We start from the raw sequence: 18962 nt of genomic DNA, 5'->3' as shown, positions 1-18962 counted from the left end.
ATGTGATCCCAAAGGGACTGGCGAGCTCACGATGGAGTTGAACATACCCTGGATGGTGCTGATGGGGTCTGCCTCTGCTACCACATCCCAGGCTGCTGAATAGTGCCATCTAGATCCTCAAGGGAGGAAATCCAAAGTTTAAGTCTGGTTGAAGAGGGAAAACCCATAGTTCTAACCATGTTTCTAGACATCAGCCACCTAGGTGTGCAACGTTTCTGGTGCTCCTTCCTCCTACTGGAAATGAGCCCTGCCCTTCAGTGCTGCTTTGGGACATCCCATCCATCCCCATAAGCACAGCCAAGGGATGTTCCCACCAGGCTGATGCTGCATGCCACAGTGCTGCCACCAAGGAATCCCACTTTTCCTCATCCAATTTAGCCAAGCAGCCCCACTGGGTTTGCCAGACTCCATAGAATGGCTTAGGTTGGAAGGGACCATTCAGTTCCAACCCCTTGCCATGGGCTGTTTGCCCCCCACCAGATCAGGCCATCCATGGCCTTGTGCACCCACGCTTCTCTGGGCAGCAGTGTGGGTACCTGCAAGGCAGGTGGCTTTTCTTACCTTCTTACCACAGCTCGGGTGCATTGTTCCAGGCTTGGCTTCAATTTAATACTATTGCAAGGCACTGGGTAGATTGGGTAGATGTAGTTATGCTGTCATATCAAGTTAACACCATGCAAACAATAGCCCCTCATATCTCACATGACTCTGATGACTCCCAGCAATCAGTCATGCCTCACTCCCCCTCTCTCCCTGCCCCCATGGCCAATTTGCCCCTTTTCATTCTAGGGATGTTGCTTTCATCTTTTGCCAGATCTGTACCATCTTCTCACATCTGGAGCACATTTCCACTCTGCTTAATAAATCAATCAATAGTTTGCTCCTTCACGCTGAAGTTGAAGGGAAGTGGGACCACAGTGCTCCTCAAGGTTCCCTGCAAGGACACCAAAATCTGACACACAGACCCATCACCAGGGGCTTGGAGGGATCACGCTACCCTTCCCCAGCCTACATGGTTCATCTATAGGTAATTTCCAGGGAACGAAAGATGACTTTTCATGGGTCTTCCCATCCTTCTGCTCATTCTTTCTCTCCTCCTTTCTACAGTGCTTGAAGTCCACTTAATGTGGGAGAAGAAGCACACAGGGGTGATAGGATAGAGGACACCATGCTTCCTTCTGTGCCCACCCTGTTCTCCCACATCACCCACAGCATCCCATCCCAAGACTGGTGCTGGCTCAATCCCTCTCTTTGACCTCTATGTGAGCCCATCTGTGTTCCCAGGAAAGCTTATTGTTAGAATCTGCACCCACCTATCTTAACCAAACAAACAGCCGCTAGCGGAAGGGACACCCTTCCCAAACCAAGTCAATTTCATAACAGCTGTATCCTATTCACTGTGCAGCAGTGATTTTAATCTGCAGCACAGACCCAAGCAGGGCAGTGGTCCCCTCCCAGCTCCCCTTGCCTATTGTAGGGAAATTTCCCCCTCAAATTATTTCTTTGTTCTTGCAGCCAGAGAGAGAAGGCATCTCCCATATCAATCCTGCTCCATCATAACCACCATCACAAGGAAGAAGTCCTCAAGCAGGGGGACAACGTGGCCTTCAAGCAAAACAATTTCGTTAGGAGGTTGAAGGACACATCACTAAACATGAGAAAGCTGGAGCCAGCTCTCTTGCATCCCTGCCCTGGGCTGGACCAGCAGTTGGAGGCATAAGAGGACATGAAGATGCTTCAACTAGATAATCTTTAACCTTCCAACCAACCATTCGATGGTTCTGTGCTGACTAAAGGATGGCTGGGTTGGATGGAACAGGTTGCCCAGTGAGGTGTGTGCTCCCTCCCTAGAGGTGTTCAAGGCCAGGCTGGATGGGGCTTTGAGCAACCTGGTCTAGTGGGAGGTGTCCCTGTCTACAGCAGGGTTTTAGAACTAGATGATCTTAAAGGTCCTTCCAACCCAAACCATTCTATGATTCTATGACTTGTCTTTCTGCCTTCCTTCATCTCCTTCCCAAAAAACAAAGCAGAAGTCTTCCATTCCCACCACGGCACCTTCTCATAGCATCTGTAATCACCGATGCAGATGCACATTAGGAAGATGCGTGTCATCCTGATGGTACATTCAGGATAGAATACACTGAATAGGGGCAGGTCACCTCTGACAGCACAAGGCAGGCACCATCACTTGTAATTCCCTCTTTGTGTTCTTCTTCGTGCCAACAGAGAGAAGGGATATGTCTGCTGGTACAGGATGAACCTCAGCCCTTATCTCAAGAGGTTCCATGGGGAAATACAACAAAATCCTCTATTGTTATGCAGGAAACACATCTTTCAATAGCTTTCGGCACCAAAACTGTCTCTGGGACCTTCCCTGTCTGCTGCTGACATCCCCTCTGACCTCGAGGACAGCGCTTCCTCCCCATCTCTCCACACTGCAGTGAAGTTTTGGAGCATCAGGAGGGCAGCAATGCCCAGCCCTGGGCTACAGAAGACAGCATGCACAAAGCCTGTGGGCCCTACGCTGGGTCAGGGCAGAAGCAGCTCCCAGGCTGACAAGATAAAGAGTTAAAGCAAAGCAAAAGCTTCGGAAGAAAAACGGTAATGTAATAAATCAGAGATTAGAAGGCAGGAAGGTGTGCTATATAGAGGAATCAAAGTCCGGAACAGGATGTATATAAAGCAAATATTGAACTAACTTTGATAACACAGAAAAATAGAAGATTTTTGGTGGGGTTAACTGAAGGCTCAATTTTAACTATTATAAATTTCCTGTTTTACTCGTGTCGGGTGGTTTTACAGTGATCTATACAATACATTGTGTGCCTAATGATTTCCTAGCCATGAATGGGTCACTCAGATTTTACTTTCCATGCTCTTTTTTTTTTTTTTTTTCTTTTCTTTTCTGTCTGTCCTGAAGCAATAATGCTATTGAAATCCTCCAGGCCTTGCCCATTGGGTGTTTTCTTTCCTACCAAGACATCAAACTAGCAAGAAGGTTTATTTTAAGCGAATTCAATAGAAGGGATCACACAAGCACCTTGTTGGAGGCGTACAATGGGAGCCGAACCCAGGGCTATTCAATTAACAAGTGTTCCATTTTCATGCAATTCCTGTTGTGAATTCATTACTTTAATTAGGCTGGCAAATTGCGAAGCCAACACGGCACCATTTGTCTGCAGACACGTAGGCTAAGAAATTCCACATCACAGAAACACAGAATTGCCTGGATTGGAAGGGACCTCAAGGATCATCAAGCTCCAACTCCCCACCACATGCAGGGCCACCAACCTCCCCATTTCATACCAGACCAGGCTGCCCAGGGCCCCATCCAACCTGGCCTTGAACACCTCCAGGAACGAGACACCCACAACCTTTCTGGGCAGCCTGTTCCTAAAGCTCAGCTTCTTGCACCCATACCGTTAGGCAACACAAGCTTTGGCTTGGCTCTGCCTGCAGATGCCATCAGATGGGATGATGCAACTGAAAAGGAACTCTGCAGGGCACACCTAACAACAGGTGTTAGAGAAGGGGTGTTCTTTGGCCTTTGGTAAATATTCAGAAAACCGATGGCAAAAGGAACAGAGTTGCCCTCCATGAGCACTGCTGGCTCATCACAGCTCAAAGCGTATTACTTATGGCCAACATTTTCTGAAAGTTTCCAGCTAAATACTCTTGGGATAAGAAAAAGCTGTTTTCCCTAACTTTTGCCCATGGAAAAGTAATTCTATAAGATGGAGCATCCCAGGACTACCACCTCTTTTATAAACCTAATAAGTCGATGATTTTTACACTTCAACAATCAATCACAAACTGATTTCAGATTAAGTCTTAGTTCCACTTGAGAAGTGACATCAATAAACCCATAAGCTGAGGCTGTAGATTCCCCTACTCAAGCATCGAAGGCATGGTGGAATCCCTCCTTATTACTTGGTCAGCACTAAGATAACAACACAATCATAGAATGGCTTGGGTTGGAAGGGACCCTAAGGATCATCAAGCTCCACAGGCAGGGCTCCTAACCTCCAGATCTGGTTTTAGACCAAGTTCTAGCCCAAGGGCTTGATTTAAGAATGCATGTCCCCATTAAGAACAGGGCCACAACACTCTTGGGAAAGCTAATGTAAATGATTTTGTGCAGCCTGTGCAGAAAAAGGCAGGCAAGGTGGGACTGTTCATTTGTCCCCGTTTGTTGCAGAGGAGTTGGACCAGATGACCTTTAAGGATCCCTTCCAACTCAAATGATTCTATGATAGCCCTCTTAATAGCAGCCTGATTTTAGACAACAGAAGCCAAGGATGCAGTGTCAAGATCAGTTACGAGCACAAGGAGCAGGATTTAGCTCTTGCATTTGGGTATGTGCAACTATCAACTTACGGTACAGCAGAGCTGGTTGAAGGACTGAGAGAGCAAGCGTGAAGTCAGTTAACATCCCTCCTCCAACTCATCATTAGAAGTCCATGTAAGAAGGTCTAAAAAAGCAGCTTAAAAAAAAAAAAAAAACACAACAATTTTGTTAAATGTTCAGATTTTTGTCGAATATGAACTTGTCACCTTTCTCATCTTCTATATTCCTCTTAACTTTACCAGCTTAGAAAAGTAATACATTAAAAGTAAAGGGGGGTTGGATGATCGATGATCTCCGGAGGTCCCTTCCAACCCCTACAATTCTGTGATTCAATTCTGTAATACATTTTTAAAGGAAACTTCAACGATCAGCAATCCAAGGTGAGGAAATAACGAGCATAATTGAAGGAGCCAACCAGACAGCAGATGGATACTGTTTATTGGTTCTTTCCATCACATCTGAGTTACAGGTGTAAAAGTCACACAAACTGCAGGTATAAACATGTAAAACAATACAAAAATAAATGGAAAGGTCATTTCATATTTACCGAATCAAGTTGTGTAATAAATACAATAGGCAAAAAAAGCTTCACTCACACCATTCAGTTTGACTGAAGTTACAGTAGTGTTTGAAAAGACAAGTTTTTAACTTAACGCTGCAAATATTAAAGCATTGAGAACTAGTATCAAAGTGAATTTTGGCACGTTGTAAAGTGAGAAGTGTTACATCAGCGTCGGACTCGTGTAAAAACGAAGCAATTTCTCACTAGCTTTCTGAGGTACGTTTTTAAACAATCTAAAATTAGATCAGCAATGTAGTTCTAACAGCTCACAGTTCACAATTCACTATACTAGTTACAATTTTTCCCTTTTAAGAATACCAACGTATTCCAGAGCTTAAATCTGTGCAAATTCTGAAAAAAATTTCAATTAAAAAACAGTAATAATTAAAAAAAAAAAAAAAAGCAACTTAGTAGGGAACTTCTACATGCAACTTTAGTCCTCCCTGCAATCAGTCTCGTGAATTGCAAAGCATAACACCAGGCTAACAGCACATTGCATGGCTTCGTATCAAACACTGCCCAAGTTGCAGACGTTCCTCTCCTAAGTTGGTCACATTTTTTTCTCCCTATAACTTCAGTAACTTCTGATCGCACTCATTCTCCGTGAGGGGGAAGAAAAACAAACAACACATCACCACCACGAGCTGCTAACATGAAGGTCAGCAAAGCATGTAAACCCCTTGAGGACTCTCAGCATTTCTTTCCCATCTCAGAAATGCCTGGACACAAAGTTACTGTTACCATATTGGTTCCTTTTTGTTTCTCTTTTTTTTTTTTTTTTTTCCCCAAAATACAGTAAAAGATAATGGAACAGTGTTTAATGGCACTTTTTCTGTATCCAAACATTTGTGGTTTAGAAACGGTGCTTTTTGTATTCTATTTTAGTTTTACAGTAGCTAAAAAGTTTTCAAAACTAGATCCTTAGGAGTAACTCCATCCTTATCCCGACTCCAAAAGAGTGAGGAAACCACATTTCCAGCTTATAAACATCTCTGATCAGAGTACAAAAGTTATGCTTTTCTAAAAAACAAAACAAGAAAGAAAAGTGCTGCTGACTGTTACAAATAACCCCCAAATAATCAGCAACTGCTAGCAGCAGCATCAGGCGTTTACACCTCTGAGTCCTCAAAGAGCTTCCTTTTAAACAGTATTTGTGCTAATATTCTTCACTAGGTTAAATTTTAAGTCCTTTCACCAAAACTGTTTTTCTTTTTTAAAAAAAAACAAAGAGGTTGCAAGCAATGCAACCCACGATGTCCATTTATTTTAGGCTTTGGGCATAAATGGCATCGTCTGCAAGGCACTGCTCTGTTTCAAGGATACCTCTGTCACAGTTTCACTGTTTCAGTAATTTTTCAGTTTTGAAGTCACAGTTAAAAGCTAAAAGAAAAAAATAATAATAATAATAAATTGAGGTAATCGAATCATTTCAATACCAAAATATCATCGTTGAAATAGTACCAGTATGGTGAAAGGTCTTCCTAATACACAGCTATCCTCACATAGCATGCAGTACGGTATATCTGTATACTAGGCCTTTGTTCCGAGCTCTTCTGAGCTGGTTTTTGAAGAACACCTCCATGTGCACACGCTGCACACTCATTTCACTTGAGTTCATGGGGCATTTTTTGTTTGTGACAGATTGCTCCAGGCCCATCAGCCCCATATGAACCCCCGTGTTCAAGCGCTGCACAAATCGGGGCTCTTAAAAAGAGTTCAGCAGAGCAAAGCAAGCTACAGCATCTTCATCTATGGTTCAATCAATTGCACTTAAACCTACACGGTTGCTGACTTACAGCCATTCAGCCCCTGCTGTTTCTTCTGACGTGGCGCCGTCATTCCGCTATCCTAGATATATGGCTTTGCAGGTTAGATAACTGGTACTGAAAAGGAGCACGCCGGGTTTACGCTAAGTTGGCTGGCAAAGAATCCGACCTTACAAATCTTCCTAATGCCCCTTTTATTGCAGTGTTAGCTCCAGAATTCTGTTCCCTCATAACCCTGCCCTGACACGTCGCTTTGTGCTGCCAACTGCACTTAGTTCTGTAAACACCTGCTGGCCCCCTACATCCACTGCTAGCTACATTTCTCTACCAGGCACTACAGTATATTAAGACTAAACCCATAGCCATGCATAGATAAACTCACGAGCCTTATCACGATGCTCTATACCTGTAATAGGGTTACCCAGAAAGCCTAGATACACAACTATAGCTGGCTTTCACCGGCCTTAACAGGATACAAGTCGTTTATAAAGCCTCATGGTGTGCAAAGAAAAAGAATTCTTACGTTCAGACGACTTCTTAAATCTAGGAGGAAAGCTAGAACGAAACCTTATCAACATCTATATCCCAGTCTGCAGCACCTGGAATTCCACACCTGCACCATGGGACCACCACAGAGCAGGCATGGAGCCAGCTAGTAGCAACTCACACTGAAACCTCACCAATGAAGTGTTTCAGGTTCTGATAGGCTTCTTGAAGTTTTGGCCATGTCAGATTCCAAAGGTAAAAAATAAATTCCATAAGCCACGTGCAGCCATAGGTTTTCATGGCAAGAGATAAATCTCATTTTTCTCCCATGGAAAGAAGCTGGGTTAGGTATAGGTATTTCTTGTAAGAGATCATTCAATTTCTTACCATATTGTATACAACTGACTTAAGACAGAACTATTTCTAAGGACCTGGAATGTCTTCACTTGACTAAATTCTGAATGCACAGCGTGCTACGATAATCTGCTCATTCAATAAGCTTCAATACTGATGTTCAAGTAGCTTGCTAGGGTACCACATATTGATATTCCCACAATGAGCTGTGAGGCCTCGCTTCAAGTTGCACCAAATTCAGTTAAAGGACACATCGCCCAGGTTCCCATTACAGAACCCTTTGGTGACTGTAAATGTCTGGGTGCATCAGTTCAGTGTTACAGTGTGCAAAGCTTCCCAAGTTCTTTCCTACTTCAAGTACATCTTTTGATATTTTTTATTTTTTTTTACCTTTGGAAACAAGGAGAGCAATTCTTTAGCTAAGGAATCCTGGCTTTTCATGCTCTCCTCCTTTGCTTGCTCTGCTTAGTCTTTACTACTCAAGTAGGAATCGTTTAAGCAACAGCAAGTTGTACATTCTAGAAAACACGACATCAATTGCTAGAACAGCACTGGAAAGGAAGAGGTATCTCCACCTGTCTCTCCTTTCACCTTGAAATGTATAAACATCTTTTCTTTAAATAGTCAAAATTTTGACCGCAGATTCAGACCGTGCAGAAGGTTTTGTAAGACACCCTTGGGAGCAGAGCAGAGGTTTGTGTGTCCCCCCATTTCTCGCTTTAGGGACACCCTTACAGCAGCAGGATTGAGAACTCCTCAGAGCTTTTGACGTCCCCCCATTTCTCGCTTTGGGAACATCCCCCCAATCCCACATAACTGAAGTATACCACTGCTCTTCAGTGCCCATGGGCAACATGGTTCAAGGGACATCCAAGAGATTAAAGCAGATTGATTCTCTGCACTTTGGACCAATTCCACACTTACATTCTGACCTGCTAGGAAATACAGCTTTCTTTTTTTTCTTTTTGTCTTCTTTTCAAGACATTTCCACTACTAGCCAGAGATTCCAGGTGATGCTTTTTACAGTCTGGAATTAAGGTGAAGTGGAAGCAAACCTGACAGTACAAACAGCTAAGCAGTTACCATAGTAAAAATGCCAACCTTACAGGAATGATCTTAGTTTCAAAAGGAGTGCAGAAAACTGATATTTCACTTAATTTTCTAGTTAACCAGCAAGGACAACAGCATTTTTGGTTACTGACAATAAGTGGTCTAGAAGTCCACAGAATACACGTGCTTATGTCTTCTGCTCAAAGAGATCGTGATACTCTTGCTCTTCTAGTTCTCTGTTGTACTTCTCTATCTCCCTGTTGGCTTCTTCCAAGTAATCGTTCATGAATTGGTCCATTACTGATTTTGAAAAGCTAAGGAAAATAAGAACATTTGTGCCAACGGTGTTTGTTACAAAAGAACAGATTGGAAGGATCTGCCAGTTTAGGGACACTGACTGAAAATAAATCCAATGCAATACTTTCCAGGAGTCCCACAGTCAGACCCAACCACAGCTACTCTTCATTAATGCAGAATAAAGGAGCTTCCCATGAGAAAGAAAACATGACAGCAGAATTACAGCAGGTTTGCAGATGTTGATAGCTGCTTTAGTAAGTGAAAGTCAATAATCAGCCCAACACGGACCTGCCAGAAGTGCCTACACAAACACCATCTCCTCCCCAACCCCTGGATCCTGGTGGTGTAAAGGTTGAGTGAAGAGTGGAGCTGAAGTTCACTGTTACCTCATTTTCTGCCAATGTTACATAGCCAGAAGTCTGCTGATAGAAAATGTAACCTTGTCTCATAGGAACATAGACATATCTGTTCTTAATCCCAAACAGAAGCCACTCATGTTTTTGTGATGTTTACCTAAGTTGAAGTGAGGTCAATTGGGAATTTAAGACCACTGAAAGACTGAAATTTCAGTGATAAAACAAAGGCAAATAAAACAACAATAGAGATGCAGAGAAACAAGAAGAATAGAAATACATTGGAAGATGAGTATTACTACGGAGTTTCTTGCCAGAGACAAGAACACAGGTCAGGTTTAAATAAAAATTAAAAAAGAAAGAAAATCAATATGGTTCTAGAAAGAAAACCAGAAGACTCTGCTTTGGCTCTAGCTCTTTTTGTAACTGATATCAAACAATACCAGTAAGGACAAAGCATTTGCAAACAAACATATATCACCATTAGATAAGTGCATCATACTGCTTCCTAAGCTGAACTATTTTTAAAATAAGATTTTAAATGTTCAAATGAGTTTAAAAAGTGATTACAGAAAATGCACAACTGCACATGGGTCATATTTCTGCTTTGCATCCAGAGAAGGCTCTGGGGAGGCTTCATTGTGGCCTTCCAATGCTTGATGGGAGCGTATAAACAGGAGGGGGAACAGCTGTTTACAAGGGTGGATGGCGATAGGACAAGGGGGAATGGTTTTAAACTGAGACAGGGGAGGTTTAGGTTGGATATGAGGAGGAAGTTTTTCAGCCAGAGGGTGGTGAGGCACTGGCACAGGTTGCCCAAGGAGGCTGTGGATGCCCCATCCCTGCAGGCAGTCAAGGCCAGGCTGGATGTGGCTCTGGGCAGCCTGGGCTGCTGGTTGGTGACCCTGCACATAGCAGGGAGTTGGAACTGGATCAGCACTGTGCTCCTTTTCAACCCAGGCCATTCTATGATTCCACAATTTGAATTCCAGCTTCGCCACAAAGACACAGGCAAAGCAAGAATGATACCACAGCAAAACAAACCAACCTGATTGCTTTTACTTTGGTGCAAAAATGTCCATTTGGAAATGTCATCAGCTGCAGCCAAGAATTAAGCAACGCTGCACAACTAATTGGTTTGAGAAACATTCTTTTGACAAGCTGGGGTCCACAAATCATCCATTGCACATGATCACATGCAGCAATTTAGGGGATTGGGTTGTTTCGGTTCTACTTTGCTTCCCAGATTGTACCTCCAAAGAAAAAAAAAGGTGTTTTAAAAAGTTTTAAGTGGCAAGTATCTGTAAACAAACTGGCTCTCCAGTGCATCACCTGCTTTGGCAGCCTACAAGTCAGATCTGCAGTCTGTAGCCTTCCTACCTAATCCTTCACCAAAAAATGCATTTTAAAGGATACATGGATGGTAATCCATTTTGTCACCAAAAAAGTTCACAAACTGTGTGCCATTGTAAAAATAACCAGCTGGAAGCGGATCCAAGTGGCGTTTCACCTAAAGTAAGAAAGAATATACTGCATATTAAACACTTATACGTGAAAATTGCTTAGATACAGACCTAACAAGCTTAAACAGAGAGGAAAAATTCCTTCTTCAGCAGCCAGGCAAGGAGTTACAGCACCTGGCTAAAAAGTAGCACTCTGAAAAGGCAGTATGAGAAATGATATTTACACAAAGGGAATTCAGTACAGCAACACTCATCACAGCCATGCCAAACTTTTAGAGCTTCAACTCCAGAGATAGCACTTACATCCCAAAGATAGTTGATAAAGGCAGGGTAAGGCTTTTGGGATCCTAATTTGGACATGATAATCTGTACAATACAGTGCAGGAAGAAAAGATGGGTAAAGCAGACCATTACATCCTATAGTTTCCCCCACTTTTCAGGGCTTACTGAGATAAATGCCTACACAACACCAAGATTTATCTCTCAATTCCCTCCTGGACAGACTCATCTATGTTCTGAGTATATAAAGAGACAGTAAATGCTATAATTTAGTGTTCAGCACACTTGTTATGGCAGATATGGGAGGTGCTCTATCCTACAAATGGATACTTGAGAAAAATCACCTGTTATTAATTGCTTCTACTTACGTGAATGTTTTTTATTTCCTGAAGGGTGAGCATTCCTCTGGTTTTCAGGGCTTTCCTCTGAGGTTTCTGAATAAAGGATTAGACCCCAGTTATACACCTTCTGTACAACAATGTGCCATTACAGTTCAGCTACATTAGAAAAACAGCAAAGTACTTCCTTGAAAATGCAGATTAACTCACGCTTGAGACACGCAATTCATTTTAAGTTCCAAGCTTTAAGAAGATTAAAACAGTATTTCAGAGAGTGCTCTCTTATGTGGAAAAAAAATCTGTCTCCATATATTACCTGTGTGATATATGCAGAGCACGAGATATCATTACAGAAAACGCATACCTCCTTGAAGTAACCTGCAAGAAACTTATTTCCCTTCCCACACAGTGTTCTTGAGATACTATGCAAATCCTAACCCATTAAAAAAAGTAATTAGGAGCATCTTTAATTAAGATGTTCCAAAATGGCATCATAAAAGGGCAGAGTTGGAACTACAGATTCAGGATCCAGCTGAAGTACTAAAATAAACTATCTGTATGGTTCAACAATTTCCCAAGACCTTCACCTTCAGTCTGACAAAACTGCTGGTACTACTTGGCTTTGTAGGAGAAAACTTCTCATCCCACACTCCTGGTCAGGCTGTGCCTGTGTCTGAGAAGTTAGAAAGAGACCACTGCTGCAAAATGTGCTTCCAAAGCTTCTTATGGCACATACCCCATTCCCTACCTGTGTTGTGTATGTACACTAACCATGCAGGATCACAAATGCACACTAAATGTACACTAGCTGTACACTAAAACATAGCAAGAACAAATGAAAAAGCTAGATCCTCTGTTTTAGTGCATTATTTGCCAAGGAGGTTTAATTTAAGGACTCAAAACATGTTTTCAGCATCGTTCAGCTACTCCAAGATTTATTTCATACTACATTTTAGCTTTGGGCAATCACATCTCAGCTTAATCATCTCGTGTTTATTCTGGAAATACTCCATTTACTCAAGTGTTCAAAAGCAGATCAATCCATGAATATGCTATAGCAGTTATTAAAACAACAAGCATTTGCAAACTATTAGTCCTCTCTTTGAAATACAACTTGCACTCTGGAATGCTAATAACACCTTGGCAGAAGAGAAAGGAGATTAATGAAAAGGTTTCATCAAGACACTCAGATTTCACCTTTCACTGTTTAGAAATACCAAACAGGTCACGCTCAATAGAAGTAAACATGCCCACGAACCTGTTTTGCAGTTTCTCTGAGCCAGTCTTTTATATCCTCTTCCTTAAGGGAGCAGCCAATGAACACAAGGAAGTACTCCTGTTGACCGCTGCAATCTCTGCTATCATGTCTTGAATCAGGAGGAGTTGGCCCCTCTGGAACAGGCACGAGGCTTAGCGAGTTGGATGACGTGTTGTGACAAACCTCAATCACTTTGTCAGAATCTATTGAGAAGACAGAAGAAAAAGGCGCCTCGATAACTTGCTCCTCTAATTTAACACCAATGCATTGGTGTGTTTCCAAATACAACAGCATGCAATACAACCCTAAAACACTGCAGAAGTAATATCTTGCCCTTACCTGAAAACTTAACTTTGCCCATGATGTGATATATGTTTCCAGAAAAGGGACTTGGCTTGAGCAGTGACTTAATTGCTGTTAGAAATGGAGGACAAACACGTTATGCACTTCTTGCTGTTCTCCCTGGCGCAGTTTCTCATCAGTCCTATGCTACAGGTCTCTAATCCACATCCTAATGCTTCAGGGGGAAAAGCTGCAGTGTCCCCCAGAGCTCCCACTACAGAACATTTCTACACGTTCAACTCTCCTCTATGGGGTAGGTGGGAAACAATGTGTTCAAGCATAGTGAACGCTTACAGTGCGTGTGGAAAGTAAAGTGGTGCTCCTTAACACTGCTTTGCTATGGAAAGAAGGAAGGGCATGGTTATACATCTGGTCCAGGAGCCTAACATGCAGCTGAGCCTATTTTCTAGTAACTACAAATAACTGTTGGGCACAAATAGTAGGAATTGATCCTCTCTTACAAACTGCAGTTCCATACCAATAAATGAATGTGAATTTAAAATAAAAAGCAAAACACATGAAGATAACTGTCTCAGCCTTTAGACTTTACATCTTTATCTGAACAAAACCATGGGTCAGTTTTCTAGGGCAGATGCTAAAGGTCATTTACTGTACTTCAAGGAAGGAAAGCTGCATATTCAATTAAAAGTTTGCTTCAGCAGTAATTAAAGTGCTACGTCAGTGTCTTCCTTTCCTTCTACTCCTCAGCCTTTTAAAGTTGGATTTAAGTCAAGTCAGTCAAAGTTCACTTGTACCTTTACACTTGGTCACAAATCGTGTTTTTTCCAGAGGACGGCTAAACCACACACAGATCTGAACCATTGGAGGAAAGACAGACCCAGCTCCATATTTACCTTCATACCTTGAGACAAAAGAAACAGATTTCAAGAATAAAAACACACACATCTGTGCTTTTCGCCTAGCAAATCTCCTAAAAAGAACCTTCATTATTTCACTACAGGTGGCTTTTCCTCATTGCAAGAAAAACACTAGGGGTTTTTTTTCCTACAAAGAAATCCATGTAAGGCACTGGAACAGGTTGCCCAGAGATGTGACTGATGCCCAATCCCTGGAGACACTCAAGGCCAGGCTGGATCAGGCCCTGGGCAGCCTGATGTAGTCATGGTTTCCCTGTTCATTGCAGGGGAGTTGGACTGATGGCCCTCAGATGTTCTTCCCAACTCTAAGGGTTCTATGATTCTAAGAAAGGGTGATATGAAGCCTGAGATTGTTCAAAGTGCTTAGCAATCATTCTGATGTTCTTCTGCTACCAGTTTTTTTCCTCTTACATGCTATCTACTTACTGTTCTCGTGTACTATCAAATACATTAACCGTTATCTAAAGGTTTTCTCTCTTTTCTTTGGTCCCCATGCAATTTGCACACTCCCAGCCTTGTGCCAATCCACTTTAGGAACCCCACTCATTCCAGATTTTGAGTAAGAATTATGAACAAAGAATATACACGTGTATAAAGGACTGGCAAGGCAAGGCACATAAATCATACTTCCAAAGCTATCAACATTACTAGGAAAACAGTCAGCCAGGAGTTCTAACAGCTGACAAGTTTACATTTCCTGCCAAATAGGTGTAGCAGATAACTACAACAAGATGTGCAAAGCACCCCAAATAATGAAAACTATCACTATTAATTAAAAGCAAAGCTTGGTACAACTTAATATTGAGCCCTCAAGCCTTTGCCAAGACTGTCAATAAAGTTGCAGCTTTTCCTTTTTTCTTTTTTTTTTAAATAAATAACTGTTCTGCTAATAGCAAGTTCATTCCAGTAAGGCTGAATAGCTGTCAGAATGAAATTACTCTCATCATTATTGGCCTCACCCATCCCAAGCCTTCCCAGCTTATTCCCAGAGGGTACTTTTCTATTCTTCTTAAAAGCAACAGTAATCTGCCATTGATTTAAATGGTGTCCAGAAAGGATCCTGTTCCCCTTAAAAGGACAGCAGTTGTGTATCTGCTATGAATACTCATCAACTCTCTTTCAAAAATGATTTACAAAGCTATTTTCTGTTCCAAATGAGTAGTCTTAAAAAGAGTATAAATTAAGTTAGAGAGACTTTTTAATCTTCAAGTTAATTAGAAAAATAGTTTTAATATTTCTCAGTCTAGATACTTGCCAGCCAGGATACATTAAATATCGAGCTCTAATCTTCTGAGGATTTGAGAAACTGCTTTCTGAGAGAATTAATTCAATATCTTCATTCCTACAGAGGGATAAAGACGAACATTTTTAATTTATGACCTCAATAAAACGGACACTATCTGTATTCTGCTCAAATAAAACAGAATATGTTAGCCACAGTAAATTAGAGTATCTTCCCACCAGTGTGACAGTGACAGTGAGATAAATCACACTCTACAAGCAAAAACATACGTTTCCTAATCTCTATATTTATACAACCATAAAAGTAAGGGGAAGGTGCCTTTTGCATTAGAAGCAATTAAGAAAAATAGGCATCTGTCTAAGTTACCAGAGTAAAACAAGAGGATACAAGCTTCTAAAGGCATGTGTCCCATCTGCCAAGAGTGACAAACGGTGGATGGTGATTAACATTACCTCGTTACAATCCCATTTTCCGCCAGGATGAATGAAACAGCAGGATTTGCTGCTCGGATGAGGCTCTGCAGTTGCACAAGGAGTGGATGCCTCTGCTCTGTAGCATGACTTGTGAAAATCACATTACTCACCAGCCCTGTGTAAGGAAATCAGAAGACAGCATACACAAGTCAGGTGCACAGCAGTGACTAAGAAATGGTTAAGAGATTTAACAGCCATTTCTCTCTTATTCTCCCTCTACCTTACCGCATGAAAGTTACTGAGGAAAACAAACTCACAAGCAAGGAAACATCTCTCTCTTGCCTGCCCGAAGGAACCCAGAAGCCCATCTAACTTCACACTGGAACAATGAACAACCATCACACACAGAATTATAAACTATTTTGCTGCAACACTGAGGGCGGCCAGCTCAGAAGCCCATTTAACACAATGTAAGCATGAGGGGATGGCACCTCCTGAAGGAGAGGATTCTTTTCAGTCACTGCAATGACTCAAAGAAGAGCTCTGATAATCTTGTGTTTCAGTGAAAACAATCTTACAAGACAGCCTTAAAAAATTAGACTACCAAACACCAGGGGTTGGCCTCTTCTCCTAGTTAACTAGAGATAGGATAAGAAGCGATGGCCTTAAGTTGTGCCATGGGAAGTTCAGGTTGGATATTAGAAAACATTTCTTCTCTGAAAGAGTGGTCAGGCACTGGCACAGCTGCCCAGAGATTGGTGGGGTCACTGTCCATGGAGGTGACAAGAGTGAAGATGTGTCACAGAGAGTCATGGGCAGTGGGCACGGTTGGGGTTGCACTCGGTCATCTCTTTTCCAATCTTAAAGATTCTGCTCATACCAATCATCAAAGACGACTTGACTAATGAGGCAGAAATACTCAAGGATTTATCATCCAACTAATTTCAGTGTTCCAGGATCTCCACTTCACAATTACGTTGAGGCAGTGTTACACCAGAATGAATTTCAGGCCAGCAAATTTCTTCAGCTCCAGCTTTTTCAGGTATCCCTGGGATGTCAATAATTGCCCACAATGTAGAAGAAATGCTATTCCTTTGCTCAAAAACGTGCGTGTGCAGCTTGAATCAAACACTTCCCTCTAAGTGCAGGTATAGCATGAGGCAGCCCAGTAAACTCTTCAACTACCCATGAATGTTTGAACCGGGACACATTCCACCTTATTACCATTAAAACAGAACATGTAATGAAGTTCACCTTGTCATCTGCAGCCTGAAGTTATTCCTATAGAATAGTCTATAGAAGTGATAGAAGTCTTGAGAGTGCACTTATCCTGGCAGTGGTTTCCTTGCACAGAAATCTGGAGTTGAACTCAATGATCCTTGTGAGCCCCTTCCAGCTCAAGATCTTCCATGTCTCTGTGGTTCTATGGATTTCTATGCCAACCATTCTAGGTTACCATTATGCTATATGCTCCCATTAACTGTTACTTGCATCACTGACCTTTCCAAGCTAAGATTTTAATAACATATGCCAACTACCACCATTAGTACTTCTGTTTCTTAATCCTCCACAGAATTTTCCACTCCAATTTCAGAAACATCTATAATCTTCTGCACTGCACAGTTCCCTTGAGAGAGACTAGGGAAAAGAACGGCAAGCACATTTAGGAATTTAAGTCACATAAATGCTTGAAATTACTACGTAGATCATGCAATTAAGATGAAAATTATGAATCAGCTCATCAACAACCACCACAATGTGGGTGTGCTAAATGCAGTATGGGTTTTTTGCTTTTTTTTTTTCCCCTTTTAGCATCTTCGAAATTGATACTGATTTAAAAGCAAAGCTTAATTAAAATGCTAGTTGCACTTTCCGTGAGGTTGGGACAATAAACAGTCTGTGTCATAAGTGCTATGGAGAATATCTTACAATTAGAATAGCTGTGCCTGGGAGAGAAAAGGTAATTGTTAGCATCTAAGCTGGCAAAGCCTGAAGTTCAGAAGATTCAAGGAACAAAATATCCAGCAAATCCAAGAACTGGAGAAACCTCGTCCTATCCTTCTCACTCATACTCTTCTCCACCTGCTTCCATTGCTTGTCTCTAAAGCAGACAGCTCTAAGCTGCTAGCTGTCATTCCTGTTGTAAGCTCCCACACAGCCTTGCAGGAAACAAAATCTGTGGAACTTGCAGGTTTCAACTGCACACACCTATGGATATAACTTGGAGGCTTCCTGTGTTAACTGGCAACGGTCAACAACGCTGCGTTGATGGACAGGTGGTGCAACCCCAGACTGTTTGAAGCAGCCCACACAGCTTTATTACTGATCATTTTGGTCTTTTCTGTTTGAATTGTCACTGCCATCTGTATTTCTTGCCTGTAGCCACGTGTATCTTTTCTTTATGCTTGTACAACACCCAGGGCAATGCTGCTTCGGCCCATAAGTGCTGCAGTAACACTAACACTACTGGGGTGCAGAAGACAAAAAGGTGAGGACAAGCATCTCCCAGTGAAGGTCTTGTTGAGCATTGCTCCTGTTGAGCCAGCAGCCAAGTCTCTGAACTGTGCATAGAGCTGGATCTTGCATTCCCTCTCGCTCTTCCTTACTCCTCTGCAGTGACACATCTATAGTGTTTGCATTTCCACAACCTACAATACTCCTGATTTTTCAGCAGGGGTGCTGGAAATAAAAGCTTTGTTCATTCCAAGCCACTTCACATTTATTCTACTATAAATGTGATCACAGGATGGCTTGGGTTGGAAGGGATCCCAAGGGATCAAGTTCCAACCCTCCTGCCACAGGCAGGGCCACCAACCTCCAGACCTGGTGCAGATCAGGCTGCCCAGGGCCCAATTCTATATGTGTGTCACACTCTCAAACTTTCCAGACATCTCAGTTCAAAGCAGTTTTCCTCCTAAAACTTTTTAGACAAAGATTTGCTTTGAATGAACTGATCTCTAGGCTATCTGATGCCACGTTTTCTATCTGCCAACTAGATGACAAAACCTTGCAACATGCAGAAACAATTTGCTGCCATAAGAACATTTTTCTAAGTCTCAATACTTCTTCTCTTCAGCACTGGGTTCATAGGGAAAATTAGCTATTCTTGTTCTAAACATTTCTTTTTATTTTAATTTTTAAATTGCTAAACTAACAAATGAGAACAAAGCACTGATCTATGTAATTGCACCTACATACTTTCCAATCTGCTCATGACTTCATTCTTTTGAGTTTCATTTTTGGGGGGGGGGGGGCTCCCTTCACACACACAAATAAAAAGTGGCATAATTCTGGCAGCAAATCAGAGCAGTACAGAGTCTGAACAGCCACAAGAAGAGAACGCAGCAGAATCTTGCTTTGACAACTGCATTTAAAACAAAAACATAGTCATGGAGTTGAGACAAGATCAGAAAGTCATGCCATGGTAACAGTGGTCTGAATGTGTCTTCAAATCCCCACTGTTCCTGGTTTATCTGATTTCAGGCTGCTTAAAATAAAGATTACTTGACCTGTGAAGGTGCTACTGCTATTG

At 42.0% G+C, this 18962-nt stretch overlaps 1 protein-coding gene across 1 annotated transcript in view; it reads right to left on the bottom strand.

Moving 5' to 3' along the window:
- Positions 1 to 4769: 4769 nt before the first annotated feature.
- DNAAF9 (dynein axonemal assembly factor 9) overlaps positions 4770 to 18962 on the bottom strand; it is a 67387-nt gene continuing 53194 nt past the window's right edge. The window contains exons 30-37 of the mRNA XM_052681833.1: positions 15470 to 15605; positions 15030 to 15116; positions 13652 to 13758; positions 12894 to 12968; positions 12555 to 12757; positions 11327 to 11392; positions 10633 to 10726; positions 4770 to 8866 (exon numbers count right to left, since the gene is read on the bottom strand). Coding sequence (XP_052537793.1) covers positions 8754 to 8866; positions 10633 to 10726; positions 11327 to 11392; positions 12555 to 12757; positions 12894 to 12968; positions 13652 to 13758; positions 15030 to 15116; positions 15470 to 15605 — 881 coding nt within the window. The 3' untranslated portion in view covers positions 4770 to 8753. The remainder of the gene's footprint in view (positions 8867 to 10632; positions 10727 to 11326; positions 11393 to 12554; positions 12758 to 12893; positions 12969 to 13651; positions 13759 to 15029; positions 15117 to 15469; positions 15606 to 18962) is intronic.

The sequence above is a fragment of the Tympanuchus pallidicinctus genome, unplaced genomic scaffold (assembly GCF_026119805.1).
Source record: "Tympanuchus pallidicinctus isolate F22 unplaced genomic scaffold, pur_lepc_1.0 scaffold2, whole genome shotgun sequence".
Taxonomy (NCBI): Eukaryota; Metazoa; Chordata; class Aves; order Galliformes; family Phasianidae; genus Tympanuchus; species Tympanuchus pallidicinctus.
The sequence above is the reverse complement of the archived record's forward strand: the minus strand, read 5'-3'. Positions and strand labels throughout refer to the sequence as shown.